Consider the following 21,769-nt stretch of genomic DNA (forward strand, 5'->3'; position numbering starts at 1 on the left):
TGAAATCCATCCTCACTTCCAACACCAAGCTAGATGACTTCAGCTTGGTTTTGGCTTTTATATAAGCAGATTCATACAATATGCACTCTTCTGCGTCTCGCCATCCCTTTATTGCCTGGGGAAATGGGTCTTCATGTAACAACAGAGCACCAAAATTTCATGCTGGTAACTTGGGCAGTATACAAGGAAAGCAAAGGAAACCTTGAGGCTGTGTTATAGGAAGACTTTGTGTTAAACTTGGTCTTTTTTTTTTTTTTGCGGTACGCGGGCCTCTCACTGTTGTGGCCTCTCCCGCTGCGGAGCACAGGCTCCGGACGCGCAGGCTCAGTGGCCATGGCTCACGGGCCCAGCCGCTCCGCGGCATGTGGGATCTTCCCGGACCAGGGCACGAACCCGCGTCCCCTGCATCGGCAGGCGGACTCTCAACCACTGCGCCACCAGGGAAGCCCTTGGTCTTTTTTTTAAAACACAGATTAAGGTTGTTAGAACCAGTTTAAAAGTTCAAGCTACCCAAGAGACACGTGAGTCCCGCTAGTTGAAAACCTATGACTCGAGCTACAGCTGTGTGTTAGCAGCTCCCCGTATTTGGATGTAGACTAAGACAGAGGGATCAATTCTCCCTGAAAGGCAGGCAGGGACTGGCTACGGGGGCAGAAGGCAGTGCAGACTTGTTGGCACAGGCAGAGTAGTTGCTGTGGAATTTAAAGACACCATTAGTACAGCCACAAGGTCCCAAACCCTCTGTAGCTGAGGCCCCTAGTGCTTGTGGGATCATGAAAATTAAGACAGTCTTGCTGGCAGAATCTTAGTAACTATCTGCTCTTGGCATATGAGTCAGTTAACGTCCTAGTCCGGATTGACCCAGAGTAAGAGGTTCCTGGCACCTCCCAATAAAACTCAATATGACAGGAGAGAATCAAGGGAGCAGGGATGAAAACAGGTTTTTCGGAAGAAGCAGAATAAACCAATTGGCTGTGAGCACCCTGCGTCTTTTTCTTAGGTGGTCACTTTCCATCTTCTGCAGGCATTTTCTGGTCCTTAGCACACATAAACACTGAACAATCTAGAATTCACTGGACATCTTAGAAGTTAGGGCCCACCTTGCATCACTCAGGCAGCCAGCAATTCCCCAAGGTGACAATTCTCCTTAACATCAGCCAGGAGAAAGACAGGATGCCTGAGGATCAGTACTAGGTGGTCTGTTCACGAAAGGAGGAAATAGACTAGGTAGTTAAAGGTAGCTTTGAACCGTAGCTTTGAACTAGAGGTGGTTATGTGGAGAGTCCAGAATACCTCCCAAATTCACTGGAGCCGTTGACAAATTATCCTCACTACTATCATTCTAATAGTCGCTAACAATTATTGAGCTAATGTTACATGTTAATTATTTCATTTAGTCCTAAAAACAGCCCCACGAGATAGGTGCTAATTTTGTCTCCATTTTACACATGTGTAAAATGAGGCAGAGAGTGTGGGCCATATGCTAAGGCCAGGAAGTAGATTCCGACATTTGCTTGACGACAGAGCCCACATTGTAAAACAGTGGCTTTCAAGCCTTTTCTTTTTTTTTTTTTACCATGACCCAGAAAGAAATTATTTTACACTGTAATCCAGAACATACACGCATCCACACATAAATACACATGAAAAAAGTTTTAGAAAATCATATTCACCCTTACTCCATGCCTTAGATCATTGTTTTGATATTTACTAATATATTTTAAACTTTTCTATTTCCTTTTAAGATGCTCATTACAACTCACTCACATATTTCATGACACAGGAATAGCTTGTGATCTGCAGTTAGAAAAACACTGTCTAAAGCATTACGCTCTACTGCTTTCCCAGGTTCTTCTTATTTAATTCTCTAGGAATGGACTTTACAACCGCATGGTTAAATTTACCACCAGTGGTGTGCTGCTAAATGTTTAACAACTAGATCTTTGGGACTTGTGAAGGGACTGGTTATTAACATTTGCTGATTTCTGCACCGTAAATACTCCCACCGTGGCCAATTTGAAGCTATCAACATGTCATTGCTGAACACGACTGGGGAAGAAATATAGATGAGTGGCTCATGAGAGCTCATACCAACCAACTAAAGCACACCAATACACTTCCCCAAAATTTCCAGCAAGAACTGAGAAAATAGGTTTTAAAGTCATGTCAGTGACTGGAAGGGTTGGAGATGATTTGTCAATGATAATTAATAGCCTATTTCATGGCAATTAGTCTAAGCCCACAACCCCACAGTGTCTAATATATATATCCAAGTTGTTTCTATTTGAGCATGGGGTTCTTAGCTGTTATAACTTGAAGAATATTAATCAGGCCCTGATACTTCATTGTCTGTACACTGAGGTATCTAAAATTCCATGATTAAAAATGTTTCTCTTTTTTTAAGCCAATGTTTTGGCCCATTTAAAACTCTGACCATTCCTAAATAGGTAACAAAGTAACTTGCATTAATGTGCTAAAAACTGATGGCTTAATATATCAGATGACTTCATTTGTGATAAGTAAGAGAATTGAGAAAATGGGAATTCTGATAAGAGTATGAAGGAATGGATGGCTTTGGAGTAGTTGCATTTCTAGGAAAACCCATCATAAATAGGGTAACACAATGGAAACCATCACAAACCCTGGTACCATCTGAGATGCAGGACAGCATCAGGCATCTGTGGAAGGGCATAACTGAGTAGGAGGAAAGTTACAGGATTAAATAAAATAATCTATTTAGAACATTATAGTTTCTGGCACAGAGTAGCTGCTCAATAAATTTTAGTATCTTTAAGGGAGGTTCTATTCAGGAATCATTTAATGAAAAGTGACATAGAACAGATGCCAAACTGACATAAGCAAAGAGGAATTTATCGCACATAACTGGGAAATCTTAGCTGGATTAAACAGCATGTACAATACTGTCAGGTCTCACTATTTCTCCATCTCTTGGCTCTGCATCTCAGACAGGCTCTTGCCTCATGGTGGTAAGGTGGCTGCCAGCCGCTCCAGGCTTACATCCATTCCTCTACGTCACTCTGACAGAAAGAGGATGCTTTTCTCCTGGTGGTTCTAGAAAATGTTCTCACATTAACCCTGGTTAGCAATGATTTGGTCACAGGCTCATTCTGGAAGGAACTGCTGTGGTCAGGTACCTATCACACTCTGGTTAGTCATGTGTGTCACAAGCCACCTAGCAAGCCAGGAATGGATTCACCTTGCTTTATGAACATAAGTGTTGGTTCCCAAAGGAAAACCGTGGCATGGTTTCCAGAAAAATTGGAAATGGATGCTGACCCATCAAACTACAAGGACAAATCCAGTTTTGTTCAAGCTGCTAAGAATTCTGTTTAAACCTGAAACATTCCCCAAATTTCCAACACCTTATTTAGCAAGTCAATTCAGGGGTGATATGCAAAAAGTTTAACAACTGGCATCAAGTTAAGAAAATGAACAGCAACCACACCTCTTGGAGCTGGAACCTAAAGACCCGACTCTGCCAGCATTGAACACTTTTCTAGCTGGGCCATGAAGGAATTGAGGGAGGCAGCGGGGGAATGAAAGTAGTCAGGGAAGTGGAGGAATATTCAAAGGGCTTGGTGGCTTGACTATGCACCACCTGGATGAAAGTACTTCAATATTTTAACAACTAGAACAACTATACCAGTGTGTACCACCAGGGCTTCAGCCTTGACTGAATCTATTTGCAGCTATATCATAAAGAAGAACGTGCTGTCAGCTATGACCCATCTTACATTCAGAAGCATCACCTTTGAATTAAGAGATTGTTCTTTTAGCAGAACTCCAGAAGGGGCAAAAAGGTTTTCCACTAACAAGATCTAGGATAACTACTGGGCATATATCCTGAGAAAACCATACTTCAAAGAGACATGTACCACAATGTTCACTGCAGCTCTATTTACAATAGTCAGGACATAGAAGCAACCTAAGTGTCCATCGACAGATGAACGGATAAAGAAGATGTGGCACATATATACAGTGGAATATTACTCAGCCATAAAAAGAAACAAAATTGAGTTATTTGTAGTGAGGTGGATGGACCTAGAGTCTGTCCTACAGAGTGAAGTAAGTCAGAAAGAGAAAGACAAATACCATATGCTAACACATATATATGGAATCTAAAAAAAACTGGTTCTGAAGACCCTAGGGGCAGGACAGGAATAAAGACACAGACGTAGAGAATGGACTTGAGGACACAGGGAGGGGGAAGGGTAAGCTGGGACGAAGTGAGAGAATGGCATGGACTTATACACACTACCAAATATAAAATAGATAGCTAGTGGGAAGCAGCCGCATAGCACAGGGAGATCAGCTCAGTGCTTTGTGACCACCTAGAGGGGTGGGATAGGGAGGGTGGGAGGGAAACACAAGAGGGAGGGGGATATGGGGATATATGTATATATATAGCTGATTCACTTTGTTATAAAGCAGAAACTAACACACCACTGTAAAGCAATTATACTCCAATAAAGATGTTAAAAAAAAAAAGATCGAGGATAAATGCAAACATACACACACAGGGAGAAGTAAAATCAGACTATAAGATAAACCAAATAATATTGGAATTCATCTTTTCTTACCATTTTTTTAATTTGTGACAAATATAATTTTCATGAACTCATCGTGACAACACTTCATAGTTAGACTTATTCTTCTACATTAAACCACATATTTACCATTTCTGGTGCTCTTCATTCTTTCCTGTTGATCTGATTTTCCATCTGGTACCATTTCCTCTTCCTTTGAAGTAATCCCTTTAGCATTTCTCTTCTGTAAGTCTGCCGGCAGTGAAATCTCTCAGTTTTAGTTGCCTGGAAAAAAGTTTTTATTTTACCTTCATTCTTGAAGTATATTTGAACTAGAAGTAGAATTCTGGGATACTTAACCAGCTTTTTCCCAGAACTTTAAAGATTCCATTGCATCATGGCCACCATTGTTTCTGATGAAAGTGATCCCTCATTCATATTGTTACCCACTAATTGGGCTGTTCCACGACGTTTTCAAAGTTTTCGCTTTATTTTTGGTTTTATCAATTTGGCAATGATTTGCCTACATGGGTTTTATTTGTATTTATCCTGCTTAGGGTTTGCTGAGCTTATTGGTTTTATAATCTTACGTTTATCACCAAATTGGGGGAATTTTCAGCCATTATCTCCTCAAGTATTTTTTTCTTCTTCTTCCTCCTCTACTTATGAAACTCAGATTATACCTGTGTTAGACCACTTACTATTCAAAAGAACTCTGAAGCTTTAGTTAAATTTTTTTCAGTGTTTTTTCTATTAGGTCAGATTAGATAATTACTTATCATCGATCTTCAAGTTTACTATTCTGCCATCTCCAATCTGTTGTGCTCCCCTACATACACCCAATGAAGTTTTTATTTTAGATATTTACTAGATAATTAATATTTATTTTGGATATTTACTTTTGTGTTCTAAACTTTCTGCAGCTTTTTTTCATACTTTCAATTCTCTGCTGAGATTCCTCATCTACTCATTCATTTTTTTTTTAAGCCTTTGAACAAATTTATCTTTATAATAGACTATTTAAAGTCCTTATCTGCTAAGTTTTGGGACCTTTTTCTAATGAAGGATTTCTCTCTTTACTTCAGGTCCCATTTTCCTGTTTTCTTACATGTCAAGTGATTTTTGGCTGTATACTGTGGAATTATACTGCAGGCAGGCTCAAGTATGTCAACTTCCTTTAAGAGTTTTCAGTTTTGCCTTAGCAGGTACTTAAATAACTGTGGATCATTTTAGCTGTGTTAAGTTTAGTTTTATTCTTTGTTAAGGCAGGTGTATTTTGGATGTAGTCCTAGGGCATGCCCCTTATTCCAGAGCTTGATTCTTACTCTTGGAGGGTAAACTTTCTGGGAATTTTATTGAAAGTGCAATAATGCCCAGTGTGTTCTCTCTACTCCATCTGGGCTGGAACTCCAATACCTCTCTGTATACATGACCTCTGATATAGATATTTCCCTCTCAACCCTGTTGCCGGAAAATGATCTCTGCCAGGCCTCACTGAGTCTCACTCTGTGTATAACCAGCCTAACCCTTGCACAACACAGACCTTAGGCTCACCATTTCCATGTGGCTCTCTGCCCCACAAATTGCAACCACTTCAAAAGCCAAGAACTCTAGTCTCTGCCTCTGGAGGCCGATGAGGCTGCCACTGCACCATGACAGAAAAGCACTCTCATGCAGCATGTTGGGGAATAGGGTAATCACGGCACTTGCCTTGTGTGATTCTTTTTCTCAAAGATCATAGTTTGCCTTGCATGTTTTGTCCAGCTTTATAGCTATTTTCAGCAGGAGGGCAAATCTAATACCAGATATTATGACATGGCCAGATGCAGAAGCTGGCTACAGATACTCTAAAGAGTTCATTTAGCACCAGGCAAAGATAGTGCTGTTTCAAACATTTTACCATTTATGTACTGAGGAGAATTTGATAGATGGGGGTGAGATTTTTGCGGAAACATGTGTGATATGCATTCTCTTTTGTGAGACCTGATTGGAAAATAATTATTAAAGTCTTCTTAAATCCTAATTCTGTATTTACTTTTCACTACTGTCTTGAGCAATTTGCCCTACTTTCTCTCTCTCTCTACTCAGGAAGCAATAAGAGTTAATTCATTGTGCAAAACACTCTGACATTATTCAACAGGACGGACAGTATACACACAGGACATGACTAATAATATCCACTGGATGGATCATATTGTTAATAGGTAAAAATGTTCTCCTGTGAATAATATTCCTCCATTTCTTCCCCTTCACTATTTTGTCCAGAGCTAGAAGGAAAGCTTTTGACAAACTCAGTTTCTGCACTCTCTGTTCACACTGACAAACCTGTAACTTCTAGTAGACCTGGCAGCTTCTAAGAGGAAAAGGACAAAGGTGCACTGCAGGGGGCTTTGGGGAGGCTCCAATTCCAAGGCTGGTAATGGGGTTAGGAAACTTGAGGATGAAAAAACAACTGAAATAGCAACACACACACACACACACACACACACACACAGACACACACACACACATGCACGCACACACACAGGAAAATAATCCACCCTTTGATATTTACAAAAATAAAGATTGACTTTGAAGGGAAATAAATGAATCTTTAATGTAATATATATTGAATGACCAACCCAAGTTATTATTGTTTAAGTAAATTACCAGCAATTACCCTAAGGACCAAAGTTTAGCATAACTGTCAACGTTTTCCTACCTCATAAAGACACTTCCCTCTAAATTCAGAAGATAAAGGAAATTGGAGACCTGATGTTTTGTGAGGTGGGGAGGGGTGTCCAAGGCCCTTTAGTGAAGTGGGCATGTCTCCTTCTGGCAGCATCAGCATCGCTTTCTGGCTCCATCATCCCAGTTGGTACTGTCCCCCTCTTCACTGTAGTCACATAGGGTTCCTGGGCTTCTTTTATCTTCTCTATGAATAAAACAGGCTCACAGGAAAGGGTCTGATCAATTTGTTCCCAGTTCTCGACTTAAGTTTTTGGTTATTTGAAATCTTTTATTTATGGTGGGATTTCAAGCTTCCTCAAACTAGAGAAACTTGAGAGAAAGCAGAACTATCCTCCCTAACTTCAAATCTTAATACATAGGCCTGGCCTCCACTCTTCTGCCTTGTCATTCATACTTTCATGGAACATAACCTGTTGGTTGGTGTGCTCTTTTCCATTCCTCTTAATCTCTCTCAGAGGGACAATGCATTTCCTAATCTTTCTAATTTCTCCAAGTGCTCTCAACATTTCCAATTTTACTTTATCTTTTCCTAAAAAATCAGCAATTTAAAGCAAAGACCAGAGCTATTGAGGCCAAATTTCTCTAGTGCCAAAGTTGAATCTTGACCTATGATAGCATCATTTTGAACAAAAATAAAACGGATCTTTTCAGCTATCTTCTTTATTCTCTGAATGGAATTTCCAAATCATTTTGCCAGTCTTCTGATCAATCTCTCAAAAACTTAGATGCTATTTAGAATTTATCATTTGGCAATAATGTACGTTAGTTGCTGTGGAAAATACAACATTGTCTGAGGCATTGACCTTGATATCCAGTAGCTTACAATCTACTGAGGAAAGAAGAACAAATTCCAATTGTTAGATTTCAATTTTAAATAACTATGTAAATAAATAGAAAATAAAATATGATCATCATAATAAACATAGCACAAACTATAAGGAAATTAAGCAAATGGAATTAGGCCACCTTACAGCTGAAGTACTACAGAAGGCTTACAAGGAATAGAAATTTTAAGCTAGATCTGCTAAGAATGATTGCATATTAAGTAGTCAGTTTCTCATAATAATTTCTTAAACAAAGTAGAATGGTTCAGCGATACATCCTGCTATTAAAAACACCAGTATGGCTACAGCCTCTGTTTACCCATCTGAAAATGGTAGTCTAAGAACTAAGGCCATGTCTCTTGTTGCCTACAATTCTGGCAGCTGAAAACTCTATAATCAAATGTATAGCCAAATTGTACATGCTAGCACTAACCCTAAATTTTCTCCAGATCAGTTGGGTGTGCAGGCTTTGAGCACACTCAGAAGCCTTTCAGCAACTCAAGGGCTTATTTCTAGGAAAGAGTAAGAGTGGTTCTGGCATTAGATCACCCCTGGATAAACTACTTATTCCTTGAGTCAAACTGGATTGCATTTCCCACACTAAGTCCCTGGGCGAAGTCAAGAGAGGAAGGAACATATGTATTAGCAAATGCAGAATTCAGAAATGCTTCCTGCCCACATCTTTCAGGGGTTATATTCACAGCAAACCCCTAAGATTCTATTAATGCGCCAATTAATAAAACACTAGTGAGCAGGTTGCCTACAGAGTGGGCTACACATGCTTGTTTATGGGGGACACATCACTCATCGTCCCTGAATGGAGAACTTCTGAGTGCAGAGCTGCCACTCTCTGGCTGCGTATGAAGGTGGCTGCAGTAGGGAGTCTGTTTATCTGGGGAATGTGCTGCTGGCTGATTTATAATGAAAGGAACCTGAAAAGAAGTAGTGGATGCCCTTTCCCACAATCCGATAAACTGTTACACAGAGATAAACAGTTGCCTTGAATTAAGAGTGTTTGTCTATTTTTCAATGTTAATTTCCTGTTTGTTCAATTTCTTAGGGCTTCATTTTAAATAACGCTAAGTAATTTTAAATTATGCATGCCCCTACAGTCTTAATCATTTCAAATTCTGCTTTAAGGAAAAGGTAAATAAGAAAATATTAAGACTGTATTTAAACATTACTGTAACTGATTTTTAATTGGTAATTCTCTAAGACTGCATTAAGTGCTACTTAAAGACACCCTGTCAGAGAACTTAAGGAAAACTATTTTACAGGACGTTGTTAGTCAACTTGTTTTTAAGTTCTGTATATCTAATTTTTAAACGTACATAATATATGTAATATGTCATGAATTGCTTTTTGAATCAAGCACTTAACAATTACCATGTTAAAGGTAATTGTAAACTTACTGTGAAGATTTTCACACATGGTGGAGATAGTTGGAAGAAACAGAGATGAGTACGTTTCCATCACTCTCTGTATAAAAATATCCAAACATTTAAATTATTTGACAGCAGGCATAATGTTCATTTGTTTACAATTAAAGTTTCTATCCTAGGTATCCAGCTCATGGCCCAGCACACACAAAGTAGGTGTTCAATAAATATTTGATGAGTGAATGCGTCTCTGAAGCTCTGAAATAGGAAAATAGGCATGTTCCTTATTTAGTGTTCTCCCGACCGAAAACTGAAGTAAATGTAGGTCAACTTGAGGCCACATTTTTCTTCGCTTCTTACAGACCCGCCTCAGCTACAACTTTCAAATTCAAAGGCAGCATTCTCTCCTGCATGTATAAAAAGTACTACCTGCTGGCAGTCCTACCATCAAAGAGCATAACAGGGAAAGATCATTTGGGATGATTAGGTGGGTAATAAAACAAAACAACTGATTTCTGTACTTTAATTCCCACTTGCTATGCCGCAAATAAAATAGTAAAGAGTCATTTGCAAACAGCATTATCATGGACCTGTGGATTGCTTCAAGAAATATTTATTGAATATCTTCTGGATTGCAGACACTATGCCAGGCCCTGGATACACAAAGATAAATAAAACACAGCCTCTACCTGTGAAACAGATAGACTGACACATACTACTACTTTCAGCATAATGTGATGTTTCATTTGAAGTCTTCTTTGGCTAAGAGCATCCTCTTAAGCGAGAATTAAGCTTTCCATAGACTACACGGTCATCTTTACTCTTTGTGTAGTCAAACTTCCTTCATATTCAAGAGATAGCTACATTTTTTATAGATAGATGGTTAAGACTATGTTGATGACCTTCTTTGAATTAACTATTCTCTTTTATTAGGCACATAAAACAATTGTTTTATGAGGCAATTTCAGCTTCTTTATCATTAGTGATAATGATCGCAGTGTCTTTTACCTTCCACGGCAGTTTTGCTTCCAAGGGAATTGCACGTAAAAATCAAAGAGAGACCAGAAACTGATATGAAACCAAAAAAATTCTACTACAGTATCAACCTCTTTAAAAATTATTATTATTAGATTTTCTGGTGCCCTGCGGCAGATATCCCAGAGAGGCTCTAGGTTAACACCGAGCTTTCCAATCACTGCCTCTCCGAGTGCTGAGGTTCACACCTAAATAAACAAAACCAAACCCGATGACTTGTGTGTGTCAAGAAAACAGCCCTTCACTTGCCCCATGAAAAAGGAACAGAAAGCATGTGGAAAGCCAGGTTTGAAAGGGCACTGCTAACAGGAGAAGGGAGAAATGTCAAAAATGTTGAAGTAAACACTGAACTAGTTCCTGTCTGTATATATCTGCTGAGTTCTGTTTTTTCCTTCAAACCTTACAAATCCTAAAAGTTGTGCCATTTCATTTATCCCTAATGAGCAGACAAGGAAACAAATAGCAACTGTAATCACAAAACATTTCTTGAATTAGCTACAGCAGGAATAGTAAGCAGGAAGTAAACAATCTGACTGGGGAAGGAAGATAGGAAAAAACTCTTGGCCTTTCCCGGTACTGACTGTAAGGTCTTAGATGCTAAGTGGGCGCTTACCAGACAAATGGTGTAGAAGGGCATTCCCAGGAAGTCGATGGGCACGGTGAACAGAAAGACTGGAGAGCTTGCCAGGTTCAAGATCACGGAGCATGCCAAGACCAAGCCCATCCTTCGACCTAGAGGCAAGGGGAAGTCAGTAGAGATTTACAGGAGATGGGCACTGTGAACAGCAATTAAGATTATACATCAGATAGAGCACTTCCTCCAATGGAGCACCATTCAGATCGCTAACATTTCCTAGTACACCTGAGAGCACACCAGTGGTGTGCCTTTCAGGCATCCTGATTGAGCCGGGGAGCAGCCAGGAGAGACCCCCCCTCCCTCCATAACACCTCACCAATACACAGTCATGCACAGAAGTGGGAGAGCAGACAGGCACACATGACCCCACACACGAGAGCATGCAACTGTGCCCTGTCAGGAGACCGCTCCAGGAGTCCCTGCGCCACCGTCTCTCACCTGACTCTGAATGGAATAAGCTTACGTCACCTAGGGGCCAAGGGGGTGGTCAAACAGAGTGACTGTGCTGACCGATGTTTGCTCTACTGCCAGGGAGCCGGGTGTCAAGAGTACAACACTAGGTCCATTGGTTCCTGTGCGCATGCGACCAGACAGCTTCGCACCAGCATTTTAGAAAGTTCCCTGGAAAGACCCCAGGGGAAAAAACATGATCCCCCCGGAGGGCTTTGCCTGACTCCTAAAAGATGCACATGTTCGAGCCTATCATGTAAAAAGAAGCTTGATTTATGAAACTGTCCTGAGCTCCAACGTCCTGTGCAAACCCCAGAACTCATGCTTACCATGCTCCCTGAAATGTGAGGCCCATGTCAGGAGCTGCCTAACCCCAGCTGGAAGAGACAGCCACCAGGCATCGCACCTTCTCCATCACTGATGTTACAACTATGTTACAGGTTACGCAGTAACAAATTTTAGAATTTTGCACTCGAGGAAGGTTATCTTTCCCTAACTCACAAAACGGTGCTTTGGGGGCTGGCATCAGCTCCCTAGGAATCTATTGCTATGGTCCTGCTAGAGATAATGAGAGCCTGGCTTCGTGGGTAAAAAAAAAAAAACAAAAAAGAAGGTGGCTTTGAAAGATGTTCAGCAGGTAGACTCTACAGAACTTTGTGGATGATGGGAAGAAAATAGGAAAGGTGGAAATGGGAAGGGCTCTTCTGTGCAGGTTTCTGGCTCGAGAGCCTGGGTACAGAGAAGAACCATTCACAGAGATAAGGGGGCGTTTATAACAGGTAGACCCTGAGGGGTCAGAGGGATGTGTCCCTTGAGCTGTTTAGCAGGCAATTAACCTAGGAATCAGTTAAGTGGTCGTTGAAACTGTGAACACTAATTAAGGTAGCCCAGGACTGCGGTGGGGCGGGGAATCTGAGATGTAGTCAGACATGCAGCGTGAGAACAGAAGCCTAGGAAGTCGGAACACGGAGAGAAGAGTTAAGATTTCAATTAAGGTCAAGTCAAATGAGGATTACAAAGGGTTAAAGGAATTAGAAACTAGGAGATCAGTAGTCGCTTTCTCCAAAACCATTTTGTTAGAACAGTGGGGGCAGAACCTTGGCTGCAGTGACTGAGAGCATCTGGGGTGACAGCAAGTGGGGACAATACTGCGGACAATCCTTGTGAAGACGTCAGCTATGAAGGGAGGACAGGGCTGTGGCAGCAGAGATGCAGACAGAGGGACAGAGTTACCATTGTGTTCTGTTTTATTTCCAAATGGAAAGGGAAGAGTGGGTAAGAAGGAGTTGTTTACAGTTGAAAGACAAGGAATAAAGACTCAAAACCAAGTTGCTGCCCTACCAATAGCAAAGTAAATGACTCAGAAGAGGGAGCGAAGTGAACTTAGCATTAGAAAACCCAGGGTCTGAACACTAACTCCCTTCTAAGTACACACTGTCAGGTCACTTTATCTCATTGGTCCTCAGTGCCCATTTCTGGGAGGTGGGACCACTAAGAGCCACATCACAGTGTGTTGTAAGGACTGGGCGAGAACACTTGCTGGGAGCGTGCCTGGTGCAATGGTCCATATGTGTTTAGCAGATGGTAATTTGAGTCATTATCCCACCAAAGGTCTGAATGGAGACCATCAATGTAATCACTGTTGCTTTCTTTACCATTGTTGTTCATTTAATTTTTATCATCTCTTTAGGAACTTGCTGACAGCCTCTGCTAGCCTGTTCCTCGCTTATATGAAGGACAGAACAGAGATCCAGTTTGGAAATGAGAGAGGAGGACTAACGCGCAGCATTGGTTCCATCCACTGATATCTCCCAGAGGTACAGATACGGGATTCATGAAGATGTTGACAAGACTCCAAGTTCTTACCTTAGCTTTGTTTTCAAAGGGACTTTTCCTTTCTTTAGGGGACCATAACTTTCTGAGGAGGGAGATTAAAATAGAAGGTGACCTCGTTTTAGGGGGCCTATTTCCTATTAAAGAAAAAGGCACTGGAACTGAAGAATGTGGGCGAATCAATGAAGATCGAGGGATCCAACGCCTGGAAGCCATGTTGTTTGCTATTGATGAAATTAACAAAGACAATTACTTGCTCCCAGGAGTGAAGCTGGGGGTTCACATTTTGGATACATGCTCGAGGGATACCTACGCATTAGAGCAATCACTGGAATTTGTCAGGGCTTCTTTGACTAAAGTGGATGAAGCCGAGTATATGTGTCCTGATGGATCCTATGCCATTCAAGAAAATATCCCACTGTTCATTGCAGGGGTCATTGGCGGCTCTTACAGCAGTGTTTCCATACAGGTAAGATTGCCAGTGCTGCTGGTAAAACACTGTACCTCTTTGGTTTTATGTCTTGGGAGAACAAGAGGAGAATATCCTAAGAGCTTCATCAATGGATGATATTAGCCATGCAATTGTTCATTGCTATGGGTCTCTGATAATATAGGTTTGCAGACAGAACAGTACTTTAGCAATGAAAATTGTTTAGCGATATATCAGGTAGCTACTGTAGCATAAAAAGCTACCCCAAAATTCAGTGACTTAAAACAACAATTACTGCTTATTATAGTTTATAAGTCTGAAGACTGGCTGGAGTGAGATGATGAAGGCTAATAGGTTCAGCTGCAGGTGGCTCTGCTCCCAGTTTGTCCCTTATCCTCCACCTGGAATCAGTGAGCTAGCCCGGGCATGTTTTTCTCAGAGTGATGACAGAGATGCAAGAGAATGCAAATTTAACTGTACAGTACAGGCCCCTCCCAAGCTTCTGCATGCCTCACAGCTGCGAACATCCCTCCAGGCAGAGCAACTCACAAGGCTCTGCCCAGAATCAAGGAGCAGGGAAATATGTGCTAACCCACAATACACGTGCCGCTAAGTTACATCACAAAGGATGTGGATACACGGCAGAGTCATGATTGGAAGTCATCAATACGATCAAGCACAAGAAAGTACAAAATCACTGAGCTTTATATTTTTCCACACTAATTTTCCCCCAAGCATTGTTTTATTCAGAGATAAATTATAAACAATTTCTCGTGGTATAAACCTGAAAATGTATGCACAGAAGCCAGATAATTACTACCAAAGGAGAAAAAAACAGGGAACAATTTAGCACACAACTTAAACTAGATAAAAAGTTGATAATTGGTTCTCATCATTTTGTTAGGGAAAGAAGGAACGTCTTAGTCAAACTCTTGCAATGCTCACAGGGTCACAGAATTAGAGGTGGAAAACTTCCCAAGACCCAGCAATATTGGTTTCAGGAAAACTCCCATTGGTAGGTAGCACATGAATTAGAACTCAGATAGATCTTTCGTGCTTTGGGGCTCTTTCAACTGTCCTATGTGATTTCTATATGTCACTTCAATATTTTCCTGGTGAATGTGGCAGTAATAAAAGTCCGTAAGATAAGAGTCACATATTGAATACTTTGCCTCCTACCAAATGACTATAATCAAAGCCCCAAGCGCTAAAGGAAGTCATAATACACACACGTTGTCTGTTTCTGTCGCCAACCACTTAAATTGGTTCTATTTGCACTGGAGTAACCTTATTTCTATATCAGAGGTCCATGGCATTTAAAATTATACCTGCAATTCTGTGCTGTTCTAAATGACTACTGCAAATTTCTTTCCTTCTACAGTGTACACACTCGTATTATGAGTAATTAGGATAATTGGGTTTTCATAAACACCCTTTGACTTCCTTAGATGGATAGAAAATACTGCACATCTCAAAGCATATCACGTTAATTTTGCCACTGTTTCTATACTTGGATCAGGTAAGATGGAACTTGCTATGTAAGAAGAGAGAACTAAAATAATGTGTATCTGTCATACTTCAATAATACTTGCACCAGATGAGGGCCAAACATTTTATAAATATTTATAGTATACTCAATATTACCACTAGTAAAGAATTACAAGTATGTCTGTCTGACCTTAGTTTCTCCCAATGCAGTAAATAGCACTCCACGGCAGATGTGTAAATATCTATTTATCCAAAATAATTAACAAACTATGCTAATATAGTTTTAATCTAATTTTACTTTTTTATTACCTATAAACTCCTCAAAAGAGGTCAGGTTATCTTAAAAAAAAATGTAGGTTGTTAAAACCCTGCACTTGTTCACAAGGGAAAAAGCCACTTCTTAATCATCAAAGGACCTGGCTTATTATTTCACTTATCTGGTCCATATCACTATAAAGTCACAAATGCTGATATGGTTTTTGTCTCCACAATATAAATAAAGAAACAAAAACTATCGTGCTATACGGAAAAGGTTTTGGCATCAGCAAGACTGGGGTTTGAATTCCAACCCCGGCACTTACTAGCTTACCTGTAAAATAAGGAAACACCATCCACTTTAAGAAGTTGTCGAAAGGATACACTGAGAGAATCCGTGGGAAATGCCTTACCAAAAAACTAACAGATTCGATAAACAGTAACTATTATGGCCCTAAAATCATAGGAAAAAGCAGCGGAAGAGCCACATCTGACAACAACTCCGTGGCCAAGCAGCCCCATGAAATCGTTGCTGGTTCCCCATGGGCTTCATCCATCAGTTAATCTGTATAAAGCTCCTTGTGTATGTATGTCCTGCCCTGTTGCAGAGGTTAGAGAGACCCCTGAAGTCGTAGAGAACACAGCCTTGACCTCGAGGAATGTGAATTCTGGCTGTGGGTACAGTACTATCATGAAATAACAGTGACTACTATTCACAATACATTCATGGGGTTCACAAAGTAAGAAATGACCTTTAGGAAGGTTTTGAGGATGACTGAGAGAATGAAAGTTGCACTAGAGGAAAGCTAATTGAACCACAGTGTGAATGAAAGGCTGGATCTGAGGAAACCCATCAGAAAGATATGGCAGATGTCTGTGTGCAAGAGGACAAAGACCTTGACAGGAGTAAGGGGATGAGCTAGAGAAGAAAGGAGAGAGAGGGCTTCACTCCCCGCTCCATTGTCCTCAGGCGCTCAGGCTCTGATTAGACCTCACGCTGGTCCCCTCGGCCAAAGTAAGCAGGGAGGTGGAGCCATCTGTCTACACACTGATCTCCAGGCAGCCTTCCAAGGAACCCTTCGCCACAGGGCCTTGCTTCCAGCTAAGCACCATGAACGAAGAGGTCTTAGGGGCTCCTATATAGCTGAGAATTTGAGTGTTATCCTTGTGAAACACATGTCTTTTAATAAGAATCCTAAAAAAAAAAAAGAATAGTCAACCACAATCCAAAGCAATAGATTCCTAACGGTGATTTTAAGACACTCTTGTACACAAGTGAGAGAGATTTTCAAAGAGAGGATTTTTCTGGGGGCCCCTCACACTCACGTACTTTTGTTCCTGGACCGATTCTGATCCTCTGCCCTGGTGTCTAGTAACCGTGGTGACAGTGTACAGCTGGTAGCCGCAAAGATCTACGCCCATCAGTCACCTCTGCCATCCATTCTAAACTACTTTGGACTTCCTAAATATTTACTGGAAAACGCCTGTGCTTGAACTAAGCTGGGGGAAGAAAAGAGGGTTAAACTGTAGAAAAAATCTACTAGTACGAAATCCACCACACAATTTCAAAGATTCCACTCATCTAATTGTCGCATCAAGTCCCAAACCACAGCACAGAGTTTTCAGTCACAAAATTGTCTCTTGAGAGACAGAATGATCAAGAATGATAAAATCTGTGCATCTTCTCTTTTGTGGTTGGCTCAGTTTAGACGTTATCGTCTCCCCCATTGGGCCCGAATAGCTTTATTGGTGGGAATGCTTCAGCAGGCACTTTTCTCTCCCGTTTCTGCTTCTCTCATTGTCTTCCTACTAAAGAAGAATGCTCCTAGAAGTCAGCAGAGGACATCTCCTCTGCTGTATTAGTTCACACAACAGGCAGTTTGCAGAAAGCGAAAACTGCGTGAAAGGAGAAATGCTTAATGATGTGCTGAGTTAACCTGTATCACCATCGATGAAAACCGGGACATTTTCCCAACACTCTTATTAAGTAAGACAAACCACTCTGTGGTGGTCCCTTGTCTAAAGCAACGGGACTGATTTTTAAATTTGGTAATCAATAAAAACTAGCAACAAAATCCTTCTTTATTAGCAAATATACGTGGGGTCTATTCATCCCCTCTGGTGAATAAGCTTCTTTTCAAAGCATTTTTAAGACTGTATTCTGCTCTCTTCTATAAGCCTGCAATCCACCCACTTGGGGAAAAGTAGTATTTATTCAGGAAGAGAATCAGGCTGGTTGCCTTTAGTGACGCAGTTGTCTACATGGTACTATTTTGAAGCAGTGTTTATGCTTGTGTTCTTGCAAATAGACTGCAGTTAGAACTCCTAAGTTGTTCAGTCAAAACAAAAAAAATGTCTCTTGAGATGTTCCCCCAAATGTTCCTCACTGCTTTCGGAGGATGTATATTTCCTCAGTCTTTCTTGCCTTACCAAAGCAAAGTTCAGCTGCAACAAGAGGACAGGCATTAATTGACCCAGTTATTGTTGCGTCCCTGAGCGTTAAAGTGACCTCAGCGACAAAAGGGTATTTGGGTTAGATAGCTCATAAAAAGGGCAGACGAGAGCCTGGAAAGGATCTTACTACCTCTTTCGCATGCTTGGGAAACAGACCCTTTTTCAGAATTTTTAGCAACAGCCACATCCCAGGAACTCCTGACCCTGGGAGGTGGCCATTATATCATTTATCATGACATGGATTTGGACATGCCACGCATGGCTCACATCACATCTCTGAGAAGAATAACTCAAACTAAATCCCTTGCAGTAAGTTTCCCAGATTTTATCTACATGGGGTACAAAGAACGGCCCCAAAAGACACTCACCACTCTATTACTCCTCCTCCACCTAATTCCACAGTGTGAAAGTGGACCTGTACTGGTCAATTTGTATTAAACGTCGCCCTCCCTCAATGATTCATTCCTCCTTTAAATTCAAAGGCTGTGGGGAAGAGTCACACGTGAACTGTTGTTCTTATTATAGGAGCGTCAGAAAAAGAGTTGAAGGACTTGGGGTTACAAAAGGCTTCATACGGTTAGCTGTGTCCGCATATCAGAGAGACTACAGAGGGCAAAAAAATGGTTCTTCTGTGGATACATAAATTTAACCTAGAGCAGAGTGTCTCGACTTTATCACGACTGGGCTGGACACTCCTGTTGCGTGGAGCTGCCCTGTGCATCGCAGGACGTTTAGCAGCCTCGCTGGTCCCTCCCCACTGGACTACATGCCAACAGCACCCTGAATTGTGACATCCCATCATGTTCCTATACACTGCCAAATTACAAAGTTATCCCCCTTTCCCTCTGACAATCACTGATTTAGAGCAGGGCATATTCAGGGCCAACATAAGGAAGAGTTATAAGAAACGATAGTCCTGAAGGACGAGGATGTAAGGAAATGAGTCCTCGGTCACTGGAGTTTATTCAAACAAAAGCTGGCCTGTAACTGAGGAGACCGAAGCAACATATCAGTATCTGAACTATGTTGCATTTAAGGGCATTTCTTAATTTTATAATTATACGTCGCTCGAGCAAAAGACTCTACTAGGATGAGTGATTATAAAGGCAGTGTCTAAAACACGAAGCAAAATAAATTACAGACTCTCTTCCATCAGGATTAATTTGAAGAAGTCCAATCAATTGTTACTTCAGTTGATTATGGTAGTATTTGTGTGAATTTGGTGAACCAAGCATCTCGACTGTGTACTAATTACAACTAGGGCACTCATAAAATCATTTTTCATCAGAAAATAAGCATTTATTAAGCTTATATATTTTAGGTTCAGCAAGAACACTATATGTAGACACTAGGGAATGTGAAGCAGAGAGCATGCAAAATAAAATTTATAAATATTATTACAAAACAGGAAACAAACTTAGGATTACCAAAGGGGAAAGGGGGGGCAGGGATAAATTAGGAGTTTGGGATTAACAGAGACACACTACTATATATAAAATAGATAAACAGCAAGGATCTACTGTATAGCACAGGGAACTATATTAATATCTTGTAATAGCCTACAAGGGACAAGAATCTGAAAAAGCATATCACTTTGCTGTACACCTGAAACATTGTAAATCAACTATATACTTCAATAAAAAAAATGTATAAATAGTAGACATCTTATAAGTCCCTGAGGCATCTATAAGCAAATGAGGAAATATCAAATCCATACATAAAACAGGTACAAGTGTAAGACCGGAGAATCAGCTGACGACGTAAGTCCTAGGAGACCAGAGAGAATGATAGAATGAGCAGAAAGGAACGGAGGTGAAGAGGAAAAAGTCTTTTAGATCCGTGCGGACAGAAAGCCTGCCTTTGAAGTGTCCCTGGAAAGCTGCTTTCTCGTCTACCGATGTACACTACCTGCTCATTCTTTCCTAAAAAGGAGACCAGTGTTTCTTCCACCTGGAATGCACTGTCCCTCAGCTGTCTGTAGGCCTTACCAAATCCTTCTCTCCTTCAGTTCTCAGCTCAAACCCTATCCCTTTTGAGAAACGTTGCCCAAGCGCCCACGACCTAAGCACACACTTCCATTACTAGCTTATTAACCAGAATTATTCCTTTGCATATCTATTTTCCCACCTAACTAGAAGCTACTTGAGTTTGGGAACCACATCTTTTGTCTTTGTGTTGAGGGCACCGAAGACAATGCCTCTACCACGTTGAGAGTAAACGCTTTTTGAACAAATTGAAAGAACTAACAGAATGATATCCTGCTGCATGACCAGAAGGCATCCCTAAATGAATCTTTAGGGCTGGGTGTTGCAGGTCACACGTGTTGCAGATCACACGTGGGTTGCAGATCACAACCACGACCTACCTATTCTAGATCAGTCTGGAAGACCATAAATGAAAAATCAGCATTTTCCTACGACAGAAAACTGTGTTTGATACAAAAGCCAGATGATGTAGCAAAGTGAGCTTGTGGGACAAAAGTCCCCCCACCCTCCCCACCTCCACTGCCTACGCGTGTGCCACAAAAGGTGCTTTGATCTGAGAGTAGCAAGTGTTCCACTCCACTTGTCCTTAGACTGACAATTCCCAGAGACAACTACCCGAGACTCAGCATAGCTGGGCAGCCAGGGCCATTCCAGATTAGGTTAGAGCCCCATCCTTACTCTAATCAAGCTCTCTGCAGTCTCTCCACATAAAGAATGTGCAGAGTGTCGACTAGGCCAGATAACATGCTTGGAGCTAACACAAAAGAGAAGGAAACATGGGAAACATGATCCTGTACTTAAGAAAAGCAGAGTGACAGCATTAGAAATCCATTTACCAATCTATCTTTAGTGTCTCTATCACTAGAAAAGTAAAACTGAGAGCTGCCTTTAATGAGTTTAATATTGCAAATACAGCAATCACAGCACGGATACAACTACACATTTTTACCGTGCCTTTTTAGAAAAGTTCAGCTCAGTGATTACAACTCCGGATGCAGACTACCTCAGATTTATTTGATCCTTCATTACCCCTCTCCTCATGTCTAAGACTGAGATATGAATAGTACCTCTTTCACTGGGCTATTGCATGAATTAAATGAGAAAATACACGAAAAACAGTAAAAAATAAATAAATAAATAGTGGTCCACACATAATGAGAATTAAACATTTTAGATTTTAGTAGATATTATCTATTAGCTTTTTTAACTTTTAACATCTGCAGTGCAAGAGGAGTAGTTCCAAGAGGAATTGAGGTTCATGAAGGTCAAACACCAAGTTCAAGCTTCTACCACTTTACAACATTAAAATCCGGATAGCTTGCCTCCGACACTGCCTCACCCCCTCACGTAGTCTAAGCTTCAGAAAAACCCGAATCAACAGTTATCTCTGACAGAATCTTTTATTTTCTTCCCAGACTTTTCACGCAAAAGCAATCTCACCAAGCTGATGTTTTGAAAACTCTTTCCATTGCTCCTGCTCTCCTCCTCCAAAAAAGGGCAATGCTGTTCAAGGACTTTATCACAGAGAGAGAGGCAAGAGCAAGAGCAATTCAAAAATGCTTTTGTTCAGCTGCATAGCACAGGGAGATCAGCTCTGTGCTTTGTGACCACCTACAGCGGTGGGATAGGGAGGGTGGGAGGGAGACGCAAGAGGGAGGGGATATGGGGATGTACGTATACGTGTAGCTGTTCACTTTGTTATACAGCAGAAACTGACACAAC

General features: G+C 41.0%; 1 protein-coding gene across 1 annotated transcript in view; it reads left to right on the forward strand.

Moving 5' to 3' along the window:
* Window positions 1-13,436: 13,436 nt before the first annotated feature.
* GRM3 (glutamate metabotropic receptor 3) overlaps window positions 13,437-21,769 on the forward strand; it is a gene marked incomplete at both ends in the record, with an annotated part of 104,678 nt that continues 96,345 nt past the window's right edge. Inside the window, one exon of the mRNA XM_082846351.1 lies at window positions 13,437-13,904. Coding sequence (XP_082702477.1) covers window positions 13,437-13,904 — 468 coding nt within the window. The remainder of the gene's footprint in view (window positions 13,905-21,769) is intronic.

Source organism: Leucopleurus acutus, assembly GCF_964270905.1.
Source record: "Leucopleurus acutus genome assembly, chromosome: 9".
NCBI classification, from domain to species: Eukaryota; Metazoa; Chordata; class Mammalia; order Artiodactyla; family Delphinidae; genus Leucopleurus; species Leucopleurus acutus.